Source organism: Thunnus thynnus, chromosome 3 (assembly GCF_963924715.1).
Source record: "Thunnus thynnus chromosome 3, fThuThy2.1, whole genome shotgun sequence".
Taxonomy (NCBI): domain Eukaryota; kingdom Metazoa; phylum Chordata; class Actinopteri; order Scombriformes; family Scombridae; genus Thunnus; species Thunnus thynnus.
This window is the reverse complement of record NC_089519.1, coordinates 7,924,299-7,937,501: the sequence shown is the minus strand read 5'-3', so window position 1 is coordinate 7,937,501 and position 13,203 is coordinate 7,924,299. Positions and strand designations below refer to the sequence as shown.

The following is a 13,203-nucleotide window of genomic DNA, read 5'->3' as shown; positions in this document are numbered from 1 at the left end:
GACAAAGTCGACAAAAAGGACAAAGTCATCGATCAGGCGTCAGAGAAAGATCAAGGAGGACGTTCACATCTGACATCAGAGACCATCTTTGAACACAGTGAACACAGACAGGCATTATGATCTTAAGTGACCAAAGTTATATATTATCATGTGTTGACAAACTCAGTGCCATCACTAAGGCAAATCATGTATAAAACATATCTATTCATGACAAACGTAAAAAATGTCACTGTATCACCATGTTTTGTTATGTATTATGTTCTTTACTTTTGGCTTTGATTATCTGACATGTTATAAGTGAGGTGCAAATGTACTCAAATACTTCCTGAGATGTACATAAACGTGCTTTCTCAACAATGTTATAGCCTGTGTGGCTGAGAGTTATATTTAAGTAAGGTTTTCTTTTTGAATGATGCCAAAAAAGTGCAACAAATGCTTCATAGCATACTTTCAGTAATAGGCACACTGGTGCATACAGACTCTTATCAGCATAAAGTGTTGAAAAAATCGTATAAGCACACTCCTCTTATAAAGGAACAAATCACTGAGTCAACCATTTACCTTGGATGATAATGATAATGATAATGATGATAAGAGGAGGACGTGAGTTTTGAAATATGACAGTGTTAATAATTTACAATGACTCCAGTAAATAATGATAAGAAATGAAAAACACAGTAAATGTATCATATACTGTACATTGGGAGAACAAGAAAACTCTCCATGTCTAGTGCACTGTTGTTTTCCATGTTTCTTCCCTGAAATATATATTTAAAACAAGTTGCTCCTATAGTTTCAAAGAAATCTGTTTGATTCATCAAGACAAACTTTTTCAAAGACAGACTGTTAAATACATAATGAAACATAAGATGATGTCCAAATTGCACAGTAATATATGATATAAATAACATCAATGGGATCATCACATAGTTGATAATTTTTAAAATCTGTTTATAATGCATGTACAGTACTTACATTAATAATCAATTTTAACAACAGGGAATTGCTACAAGTAAACATCATGTGTTGACAACCAAGCAAAGCTGGTAGGAGAATCTTGAGATAAGTTTTTATATAAGGATGGATTTTTTTTCAGCTCAAATGGGTTTAAATTTGTAATTTAAACATGATGCCATCTCCAAGGCAAATCATGTATATCTATTAATGACAAATGTTAAAAATGTCTCTCTGTCACTATGTGTTAATATGTATTGTGTTCTTTACTTTAGGCTTTGATTATCTGACATGTTATAAGTGATGTGCAAATGTACTCAAATACTTCCTGAGAGGTATACAAATGTGCTTTTTTAAACAATGTTATGGCCTGTGTGGCTGAAAATTGTATCTGAATGAGGTTTTCTTTTTGAATGATGCCAAACACTTCAAGAAAAGTGTTGAAAATGCTTTGTCGCATACTTTCAGTAACAGGCACACTTGTGCATACAGACTCTTATCAGCATGAAGTCTTGTAAAAATGGTATCAGCACACTCCTCTTGTAATGGTATTAAGTACTCAGTCAACCATTTACCTTGGATGATAGAACGTGAGGAGGACGTGAGCTTTGAAGTAAAAGGGCACAATGACTCCCATAAAAAATGATAAGAAGTGACATCAATATTATAAAAACACAATAAATGTATCATATACTACACAAGGGGAGAACAGGAAAGGTCAAGAGAGGTCTCCATGTTGTTTGTGTGTTCCTATCAGCACGTATTTCAAGTTCAAGTTCAAGTTTATTGGACACATCAATATAACAAGTTATAACAAAAGACAACACACATATCAGTAGGACAAGAACTATCCATAATGAATAAATAAATGAAGAAGTGCAATAGTACGCAGTGCAAATGGCTGCATGTTGAATTAATAAATATAATAACAATGTAATAAACAGCTAAAAAAAATGGATATGGTGTTATTCCCTTGATTTAGATAAGAGCATTAGTGGGGCGTAAGGGGGCACTAGTGGAATGAAAGGGGTGGGGACCAGGTTGAGATGAATGGATGGGGGCAGCTGTGGTTGGACCTGACCAATGCCGATACCACACAGATTGGTTGAGATCGCTCTGCAAATATACCATGTGCCTAGTAACATCAGGAACCTCATCCTGGATTACAACAACGATTTCAGGCTAAGAGTTGACTTCTGGGTCCGCAACATCCAACTGGCACTGGCTAGAAAAGGGAATCATAACAGGCTGTACCATCTCCGTAACCCTTTTTCGCCCTGGCTATAAACATGATTGTAAAATCTGCAGAGGTGGAATGCAGAGGCCCCAAGACGAAGTCTGGTGTGCAACAACCTCCAATCAGGGCCTTCATGAGAAATCTCACCATCACAACAACATCAGTATCTGGCACCAGATGGATCCTCCAAGGCCCAGAGAAGCTCATTACATGGGCAAGGATGAGTTTCAAACCCAGCAAGTCTAGGTCATTGGTGCTGAAAAAGGGGCAGGAAGTGGACAAGTTCTGCTTCACATTCCATTCCATTCCATTCCATCCATTAGCAAGCAGCTGGTGAGGAGTCTGGGAAAGATCTTTGACACCTTAAAGACTCTACTTCCATCAAAAAGACCATCAAAGACCTCAAAGACTGGCTCATAAAGGTGGACATTTATTTGTAAATATAAGTATTAAGTCCCATAGACCTTCCCATCGGGATTAAAATGCTGATTATGAACCACATGGCCTGGGGTTCAATACCGGGGGGAGCCTGTGCTAGTTGTCACTCCTCCTCTCTCAGCCTCTGACACACTCTGCTGTACACGGGGAGTTAAAGGCATTAGAGGTTGCTATAATGACTCTCCATTTTACAAAATCACCATGATGTACTGATCACCAGCAAAATATTTCATCACGGTTAAGCGTTACAGACCATTAAGTTATTCACTCTCATTGACTTCAATGCAGTACTTTACTAATTATATGCAGAATTAAGTTAATGTTTATTGTCAACTGCTGTCAGTGACATCTGTGTTGTCCTGATGGTCTAGTGGTCTAAACACATGCCCTGAAACTATAAGGTCATGGATTTGAATCCAGCCTGGTTCCAAGATGTGTGCATCCTCCTGTTTCTGCCCATCTGTTGTAAACTCTTGTGGTTTGAAAGGTGTACAACACAAATGTGTCATTATGTGCTTTGACCCACGTGATGTTTGCGGCTATATTTATTATATTACTTTTCATTAATAAGTAATTGTTTTATGAGATATGAATCAGTGCTGTCAATGACCCATTGAAGTGCTTCACCAATGAGTGGTAGGTATGGTCCTTTGAGCACTAACACAGGCCTATAAATTCTCACAGTCTCACTCACTGGGAGATTTACACTTTCAACTTTTTCCTGGTTTAAAGCACAGTCTCTCCAAGGTATGTACAAACACTGGCAAAGTAATGAATGTTATGCACAGCAGCATAATTTGAAAATATAGTCTTAAGATTGTACATTTGTATTGAATTTGTCATTTCACCAAGTCGGCATATTGTGCAGTTTTCTGGGGTTTATCAAGACATCTTTGTTGTCTTTTTTAACAGGTTTGTGTCCTGGATGTTGTCCAGAATGGGGGTGCCTGGGGGTTTATTGTTGATCTTAATTTTGCAGATTATTACAGGAAGCACTTCAGGTAAACCATCTGACATCTCATCATCTTGGGTTACACATTATGACACATATTCACTGTGTAATTGCTTTTTCCCTTTTGATTTTTGGAAATTTAAATAGATTTGGTACATTTCCCCCCCTTTTGTGTCACACATGAATGAACTTCTATTGAAAGACTTTAATCAATTGATGCATTGAATTTGCCTCCCCACACATAAATCATAACTGCCGACATCATATATATCGGGATGGATTACACAGATTCTACTCTCATAAATAACAATAATAATAATAATAATAATAATAATAATAATAATAATAATAATAATAATAATAATAATAATAATAATAATAATAATAAAAATAAAACCTCACATCCAGTATATAAGAACATAGTAATGCGATAATAATATTGTTAAAATACGGATATCTAATCCAGATGTAAAAGCTGGCAATCACACTCTTAGCTTCAATTTATTTCTACAGATATTACTCTGAGGAGATTTGAAAAGACCTTCATAAATCAGTGTGACTTTACACATAGACTGCCTAATTAAAAAGTATTTATGTCGCTTGAATGTAATAGCTTTACTTTCACTGTTTCATTCAGAAAAGCTGCTGAAAATAAGTAACAGCCTGCATCACACTATCTCTCTGCTTTTCACAGGGACACTTGTCTCCAGTTGTGATTTGTGTCATGATGAAGCCACCTGCCAGGAGTCACGAGAAAGAGGCGACACCTTTGCCAGTCAGGCGCTCTCTTGTGTCTGTAAAGATGGTTATGTAGGCGATGGTCTCACCTGTTACAGCACAAAACTCTGCAGTGACTCTTCTTGCTGTAGCCAAGGTTATCACTGGTCGCCAGACAGCGGCTGTGTGGACACTGACGAGTGCTCCCTCCCAGACTCGCCCTGTGCTCCACCTCAGGTTTGCCAAAACACACCAGGCTCCTTTGAATGCATGGAGCCTTCCTCCAGCACCAGATCAGGCCCCTCTTCCCAGTCTGTCCAGTTCAACTGTGGAGACAATGTTTGTCCTATAGGCATGGACTGCATCGGAAATAATGGGCATGACTGTGCCGACCCCTGTGACAACTACACTGTACTGGATGATGAGTGGCGTTCAACTAATAATACAATGAATCCGATCCTACACTGTGACATAAATGTTAATTGGCAAGGCTGGTATCGCCTGTTCCTGGGGCAAACCAATGCTCATATTCCAGAGAGTTGCGTAGCTGAGCAAAGTTGTGGAACCGATGCTCCTCTGTGGATAACAGAACCTCATCCCACACAGTCAAAGGAAATTGTAAATCGCAATGTGTGTGGTGCCTGGAGAGGCAGCTGCTGCACTTTTCGCTCACACGTCATACAGGTCAAGCTCTGTTATGAAAACTATTATGTCTACAAACTTGTGAAGCCAATAGGATGCAATCTTGCATACTGCACAGGTATTGGTCTATTTGAAACATCTTTACAGTGATACAAAAAATTAAATTTGCTCACCTAAACCATGGATTTAATGTCTTATGAACATTTTTCATGAACATTTTTTTCATTGTTCTCTGTTGTTAACAGAGGTTAACAGAACAGAACCTGCAGTTGCTTCAACCACACCTGATCCAAGACCACAAAGCTCCACCATTGCTCAGGTGACATCTGACATCACGGACGTAACAACAGCAGGTAACAGCACAGCAGTTGAGGGGCAGGTCCGCCTGGCTGATGGAAACAGTTCCTGCTCTGGTAGAGTCGAGATCTTCCACCGAGGACAGTGGGGCACAGTATGTGACGATGCCTGGGACCTGACTGATGCTCAAGTGGTGTGCAGACAGTTGGGCTGTGGCAGGGTCCTGTCAGCACCACAAAATGCACGCTTTGGACAGGGCGAAGGGCCTATTTGGTTGGATAATGTCATGTGTACAGGCAGCGAATCAGAGCTCAGCGAGTGCAGACACCAAGGGATTGGATCTCACAACTGTGGACACCATGAGGATGCTGGTGTAGTCTGTGAAGGTAAACACAAACTTGAGCAGCTAAAGTCAATGAAATCTCGCTGTGTAACAGCCTGTCTATGGTATTATATTTAGGATTTTAGTCACCATCTGTTACAGAAATATGATATATGTGATTTACACTTCACTTTTATTTTATTGATTCTATTTTTGGTTTCTCACAGATATCATTGTTTTCATGAAGTCCATCTTTCAACACTATTATGTTGTATGCTTTTCTGTTAGCTGGTTCACCAGTGAGGCTGGTCAACTCTGACAACCGCTGCTCTGGCAGAGTGGAGGTCTACCATGAAGGACAGTGGGGGACAGTGTGTGACGATGCCTGGGACCTGAACGACGCCAATGTGGTGTGCAGACAGCTGGGCTGTGGCGAGGCTCTTTCAGCTCTACAAAATGCAGCTTTTGGACAGGGCAGTGGACCCATCTGGTTGGATGATGTCAGCTGTTCAGGAAATGAACCATCGATAACAGACTGCAGACATCAAGGATTTGGGGTCCACAACTGCGGTCACATTGAAGATGCCAGTGTTGTTTGTTATGGTAAATGTTTATTGCTTACATTAAACAAGAAATTTCCTCATCAATAAGTTTCACTTTTTACCACACAAAATATATTTTGCTTTGTAGCACAATAAGTCAACACTTGGTGCCCAGTGATAAACCAATCATGTTGACCTATGATAAAGACAGGGGGCTTTTTACTTATTAATGCTGATAACAGTGCAGGCTGTTGTTGTCTTGTGAGTTCACAGAGACTTTTCTTTTAGTTCAACCAGAACTCAACAGCACAAATTTACCAACCACACCTGATCCAAGACCACAAAGCTCCACCATCGCTCAGGTGACATCTGACATCACGGACGTAACAACAGCAGGTAACAGCACAGCAGTTGAGGGGCAGGTCCGCCTGGCTGATGGAAACAGTTCCTGCTCTGGTAGAGTCGAGATCTTCCACCGAGGACAGTGGGGCACAGTATGTGACGATGCCTGGGACCTGACTGATGCTCAAGTGGTGTGCAGACAGTTGGGCTGTGGCAGGGTCCTGTCAGCACCACAAAATGCACGCTTTGGACAGGGCGAAGGGCCTATTTGGTTGGATAATGTCATGTGTACAGGCAGCGAATCAGAGCTCAGCGAGTGCAGACACCAAGGGATTGGATCTCACAACTGTGGACACCATGAGGATGCTGGTGTAGTCTGTGAAGGTAAACACAAACTTGAGCAGCTAAAGTCAATGAAATCTCGCTGTGTAACAGCCTGTCTATGGTATTATATTTAGGATTTTAGTCACCATCTGTTACAGAAATATGATATATGTGATTTACACTTCACTTTTATTTTATTGATTCTATTTTTGGTTTCTCACAGATATCATTGTTTTCATGAAGTCCATCTTTCAACACTATTATGTTGTATGCTTTTCTGTTAGCTGGTTCACCAGTGAGGCTGGTCAACTCTGACAACCGCTGCTCTGGCAGAGTGGAGGTCTACCATGAAGGACAGTGGGGGACAGTGTGTGACGATGCCTGGGACCTGAACGACGCCAATGTGGTGTGCAGACAGCTGGGCTGTGGCGAGGCTCTTTCAGCTCTACAAAATGCAGCTTTTGGACAGGGCAGTGGACCCATCTGGTTGGATGATGTCAGCTGTTCAGGAAATGAACCATCGATAACAGACTGCAGACATCAAGGATTTGGGGTCCACAACTGCGGTCACATTGAAGATGCCAGTGTTGTTTGTTATGGTAAATGTTTATTGCTTACATTAAACAAGAAATTTCCTCATCAATAAGTTTCACTTTTTACCACACAAAATATATTTTGCTTTGTAGCACAATAAGTCAACACTTGGTGCCCAGTGATAAACCAATCATGTTGACCTATGATAAAGACAGGGGGCTTTTTACTTATTAATGCTGATAACAGTGCAGGCTGTTGTTGTCTTGTGAGTTCACAGAGACTTTTCTTTTAGTTCAACCAGAACTCAACAGCACAAATTTACCAACCACACCTGATCCAAGACCACAAAGCTCCACCATCGCTCAGGTGACATCTGACATCACGGACGTAACAACAGCAGGTAACAGCACAGCAGTTGAGGGGCAGGTCCGCCTGGCTGATGGAAACAGTTCCTGCTCTGGTAGAGTCGAGATCTTCCACCGAGGACAGTGGGGCACAGTATGTGACGATGCCTGGGACCTGACTGATGCTCAAGTGGTGTGCAGACAGTTGGGCTGTGGCAGGGTCCTGTCAGCACCACAAAATGCACGCTTTGGACAGGGCGAAGGGCCTATTTGGTTGGATAATGTCATGTGTACAGGCAGCGAATCAGAGCTCAGCGAGTGCAGACACCAAGGGATTGGATCTCACAACTGTGGACACCATGAGGATGCTGGTGTAGTCTGTGAAGGTAAACACAAACTTGAGCAGCTAAAGTCAATGAAATCTCGCTGTGTAACAGCCTGTCTATGGTATTATATTTAGGATTTTAGTCACCATCTGTTACAGAAATATGATATATGTGATTTACACTTCACTTTTATTTTATTGATTCTATTTTTGGTTTCTCACAGATATCATTGTTTTCATGAAGTCCATCTTTCAACACTATTATGTTGTATGCTTTTCTGTTAGCTGGTTCACCAGTGAGGCTGGTCAACTCTGACAACCGCTGCTCTGGCAGAGTGGAGGTCTACCATGAAGGACAGTGGGGGACAGTGTGTGACGATGCCTGGGACCTGAACGACGCCAATGTGGTGTGCAGACAGCTGGGCTGTGGCGAGGCTCTTTCAGCTCTACAAAATGCAGCTTTTGGACAGGGCAGTGGACCCATCTGGTTGGATGATGTCAGCTGTTCAGGAAATGAACCATCGATAACAGACTGCAGACATCAAGGATTTGGGGTCCACAACTGCGGTCACATTGAAGATGCCAGTGTTGTTTGTTATGGTAAATGTTTATTGCTTACATTAAACAAGAAATTTCCTCATCAATAAGTTTCACTTTTTACCACACAAAATATATTTTGCTTTGTAGCACAATAAGTCAACACTTGGTGCCCAGTGATAAACCAATCATGTTGACCTATGATAAAGACAGGGGGCTTTTTACTTATTAATGCTGATAACAGTACAGGCTGTTGTTGTCTTGTGAGTTCACAGAGACTTTTCTTTTAGTTCAACCAGAACTCAACAGCACAAATTTACCAACCACACCTGATCCAAGACCACAAAGCTCCACCATCGCTCAGGTGACATCTGACATCACGGACGTAACAACAGCAGGTAACAGCACAGCAGTTGAGGGGCAGGTCCGCCTGGCTGATGGAAACAGTTCCTGCTCTGGTAGAGTCGAGATCTTCCACCGAGGACAGTGGGGCACAGTATGTGACGATGCCTGGGACCTGACTGACGCTCAAGTGGTGTGCAGACAGTTGGGCTGTGGCAGGGTCCTGTCAGCACCACAAAATGCACGCTTTGGACAGGGCGAAGGGCCTATTTGGTTGGATAATGTCATGTGTACAGGCAGCGAATCAGAGCTCAGCGAGTGCAGACACCAAGGGATTGGATCTCACAACTGTGGACACCGTGAGGATGCTGGTGTAGTCTGTGAAGGTAAACACAAACTTGAGCAGCTAAAGTCAATGAAATCTCGCTGTGTAACAGCCTGTCTATGGTATTATATTTAGGATTTTAGTCACCATCTGTTACAGAAATATTATATATGTGATTTACACTTCACTTTTATTTTATTGATTCTATTTTTGGTTTCTCACAGATATCATTGTTTTCATGAAGTCCATCTTTCAACACTATTATGTTGTATGCTTTTCTGTTAGCTGGTTCACCAGTGAGGCTGGTCAACTCTGACAACCGCTGCTCTGGCAGAGTGGAGGTCTACCATGAAGGACAGTGGGGGACAGTGTGTGACGATGCCTGGGACCTGAACGACGCCAATGTGGTGTGCAGACAGCTGGGCTGTGGCGAGGCTCTTTCAGCTCTACAAAATGCAGCTTTTGGACAGGGCAGTGGACCCATCTGGTTGGATGATGTCAGCTGTTCAGGAAATGAACCATCGATAACAGACTGCAGACATCAAGGATTTGGGGTCCACAACTGCGGTCACATTGAAGATGCCAGTGTTGTTTGTTATGGTAAATGTTTATTGCTTACATTAAACAAGAAATTTCCTCATCAATAAGTTTCACTTTTTACCACACAAAATATATTTTGCTTTGTAGCACAATAAGTCAACACTTGGTGCCCAGTGATAAACCAATCATGTTGACCTATGATAAAGACAGGGGGCTTTTTACTTATTAATGCTGATAACAGTGCAGGCTGTTGTTGTCTTGTGAGTTCACAGAGACTTTTCTTTTAGTTCAACCAGAACTCAACAGCACAAATTTACCAACCACACCTGATCCAAGACCACAAAGCTCCACCATCGCTCAGGTGACATCTGACATCACGGACGTAACAACAGCAGGTAACAGCACAGCAGTTGAGGGGCAGGTCCGCCTGGCTGATGGAAACAGTTCCTGCTCTGGTAGAGTCGAGATCTTCCACCGAGGACAGTGGGGCACAGTATGTGACGATGCCTGGGACCTGACTGATGCTCAAGTGGTGTGCAGACAGTTGGGCTGTGGCAGGGTCCTGTCAGCACCACAAAATGCACGCTTTGGACAGGGCGAAGGGCCTATTTGGTTGGATAATGTCATGTGTACAGGCAGCGAATCAGAGCTCAGCGAGTGCAGACACCAAGGGATTGGATCTCACAACTGTGGACACCATGAGGATGCTGGTGTAGTCTGTGAAGGTAAACACAAACTTGAGCAGCTAAAGTCAATGAAATCTCGCTGTGTAACAGCCTGTCTATGGTATTATATTTAGGATTTTAGTCACCATCTGTTACAGAAATACGATATATGTGATTTACACTTCACTTTTATTTTATTGATTCTATTTTTGGTTTCTCACAGATATCATTGTTTTCATGAAGTCCATCTTTCAACACTATTATGTTGTATGCTTTTCTGTTAGCTGGTTCACCAGTGAGGCTGGTCAACTCTGACAACCGCTGCTCTGGCAGAGTGGAGGTCTACCATGAAGGACAGTGGGGGACAGTGTGTGACGATGCCTGGGACCTGAACGACGCCAATGTGGTGTGCAGACAGCTGGGCTGTGGCGAGGCTCTTTCAGCTCTACAAAATGCAGCTTTTGGACAGGGCAGTGGACCCATCTGGTTGGATGATGTCAGCTGTTCAGGAAATGAACCATCGATAACAGACTGCAGACATCAAGGATTTGGGGTCCACAACTGCGGTCACATTGAAGATGCCAGTGTTGTTTGTGAAGGTAAATGTTTAAACAGGAAATTTTCTGTGTAAACATTTCCTGTGTCTCGCTGTGTAACAGCCTGTCTATGGTATTATATTTAGGATTTTAGTCACCATCTGTTACAGAAATATGATATATGTGATTTACACTACACTTTTATTTCATTTATTGTATTTTACGTTCTCACAGATATCATTGTTTTTCATGAAGCCCATCTTTCAACACTATTATGTTGTATGCTTTTCTGTTAGCTGGTTCAGTGAGGCTGGTCAACTCTGACAACCGCTGCTCTGGCAGAGTGGAGGTCTACCATGAAGGACAGTGGGGGACAGTGTGTGACGATGCCTGGGACCTGAACGACGCCAATGTGGTGTGCAGACAACTGGGCTGTGGCGAGGCTCGTTCAGCACTACAAAGTGCAGCTTTTGGACAGGGCAGTGGACCCATCTGGTTGGATGATGTCATCTGTTCAGGAAATGAACCTTGGATAACAGACTGCGGACATCAAGGATTTGGGGTCCACAACTGCGGTCATGGTGAAGATGCTGCTGTGGTCTGTGAACCCATTTGAAAAAATAATATACTTGTATTGCATATATTGCAAAGTATGTTTCAAGTACATTTATATAAATATGTACTTATTTTAAATAGATTGAAAGTATATTAATTTGAAGCTATCATGAAATACTCAATAGTATATTTTTACCGCATTTAATTTAAAATTGAAATATGGTGTACTTCTTTTTTAAGATTTTTTTTTTTTTTTTTAACATTTTATTTACATTTTAATTACAAAAGAAAAACAGACCAAAAACAAACAACACAAATATACAACACAAGGACAGTATGCTAGAAGTTACAGACATAAAGCAAAAACAAATAAATATAACATACTTTCTTACGAAATCATTACATCACCAATCCTTCTTGACAGGACTTCTCCGTTCTACCTACAAGGATCGAGTTTCAATTTCGTTGTGCTGGTTTTATATCCCGAACAGTCAAAACACTTCTTAACTTAAATGTCTTTATATTGTCTTTTATAAGTGTCTATGGTCTATCTAAGCCATTGCCTCCGTAAAGCCCCTGTAGGGCCGAGGCTGCACGTTCCAACATCATCAGTGCTATGAAGTCCTTAGGCATTGTTTCAAACAAAAACAGTTTAATTTCCTTACTTTCCAATTCATAAGAATGATCATTTTCACAGAAAGGAAAGCCAATGTTCTCAGGCGTTGTGTTTCAATTCATCCACTTTAACTCCCAACAAACACATTTTTTGTGGCATAGTGATACATCCGCATTTAATATTGAACTTAACATTTTTTGTACTCCCAAAATTGTCTTATTTCTGGACAGTGCCATAACATATGTATTAGGGATCCTCTCTCTCTCTCTACAGCCATACCAATATAGATCTGACATATTAGGATTACCTTTGTTCAGTTTCTGTGGAGTTATATATATTCGATATAAAATCTTCATCTGTGTAAGTTTATATCTAACACATTTTGATGAGTAATTTGTATGTCACATAATAGAGTCCTATTGTTGTGGTAGGTTGTGGTAGGTGTTTTCCTGGATCACGTTCCCATTGTGATTTGACTTTATCCATGCCACTACAGAAGGAGAGAGATATAAGTCTGTAAAGTTTACTTTCTGCCTCTATTTTTTACAATCTCTTCCAATTTATTATCTGTATCTTTATCTGAGGCCAGTATGGTACCTTGAGATATGAGTTTCTGTACTATAGATTTCAGCTGTAGATATTTCAGAAAACACAGATAATTGACGTTGAAATTAGCTTTAAGCTCATTGAACCTCATTATTCTCTCCTGCTTTACAATTTGGCCTAGATTCTTAACGTTGTGGCCTTCCCATTCCTTATTACTAAGAGTCTTCCCTCCAGCAGTCATGCAGTTGAGCAGAGTCGCTTCCCTCTTGTTCCAATTTACTTTATATCCTAAAAGATTGACAAACTCATTTATGAGCTTAAATAAGTGTGGCACTGAGATTGCTGGATTTGAAAGAGTTCAAATATATCATCTGCATATAAAATTATTTAAAAATCATACCCATATACAGTAAAGTAATACCACTTATTTGTTGGTTAGCTCTAATAGCACATGCCAGGGGTTCCAATGCCAAGATAAAAATCTATTGGTGAGACTGGACATCCTTGCCTTGTATATCTAGTAAGAATGAGGACACAATTCTGTTTGTTTTAACACAGGCAAGTGGTTTGT

The 13,203-nt window shown here is 41.1% G+C and overlaps 1 protein-coding gene across 1 annotated transcript; it reads left to right on the top strand.

The window, feature by feature from the left end:
• Positions 1–3,348: 3,348 nt before the first annotated feature.
• On the top strand, positions 3,349–11,531 carry LOC137180630 (deleted in malignant brain tumors 1 protein-like). The gene is made up of 14 exons (XM_067585992.1): positions 3,349–3,376; positions 3,542–3,630; positions 4,276–5,058; positions 5,186–5,623; positions 5,848–6,159; positions 6,441–6,852; positions 7,068–7,366; positions 7,594–8,031; positions 8,256–8,570; positions 8,798–9,235; positions 9,460–9,774; positions 10,002–10,439; positions 10,664–10,978; positions 11,212–11,531. Exons 2-14 carry the CDS (start codon positions 3,555–3,557, stop codon positions 11,529–11,531), a joined length of 4,899 nt encoding a protein of 1,632 aa, XP_067442093.1. The 5' UTR covers positions 3,349–3,376; positions 3,542–3,554.
• The last annotated feature ends 1,672 nt before the right edge of the window (positions 11,532–13,203 follow it).

Coding starts and splice junctions, on each gene's coding strand:
- LOC137180630 (XM_067585992.1), top strand. CDS start 3,555: ATGTTGTCCAGAATGGGGGTGCCTGGGGGTTTATTGTTGATCTTAATT. Junction 5,624..5,847: donor TGCTGGTGTAGTCTGTGAAG/GTAAACACAAAC, acceptor CTTTTCTGTTAG/CTGGTTCACCAGTGAGGCTG. Junction 6,853..7,067: donor CACAAACTTGAGCAGCTAAA/GTCAATGAAATC, acceptor TTCACCAGTGAG/GCTGGTCAACTCTGACAACC.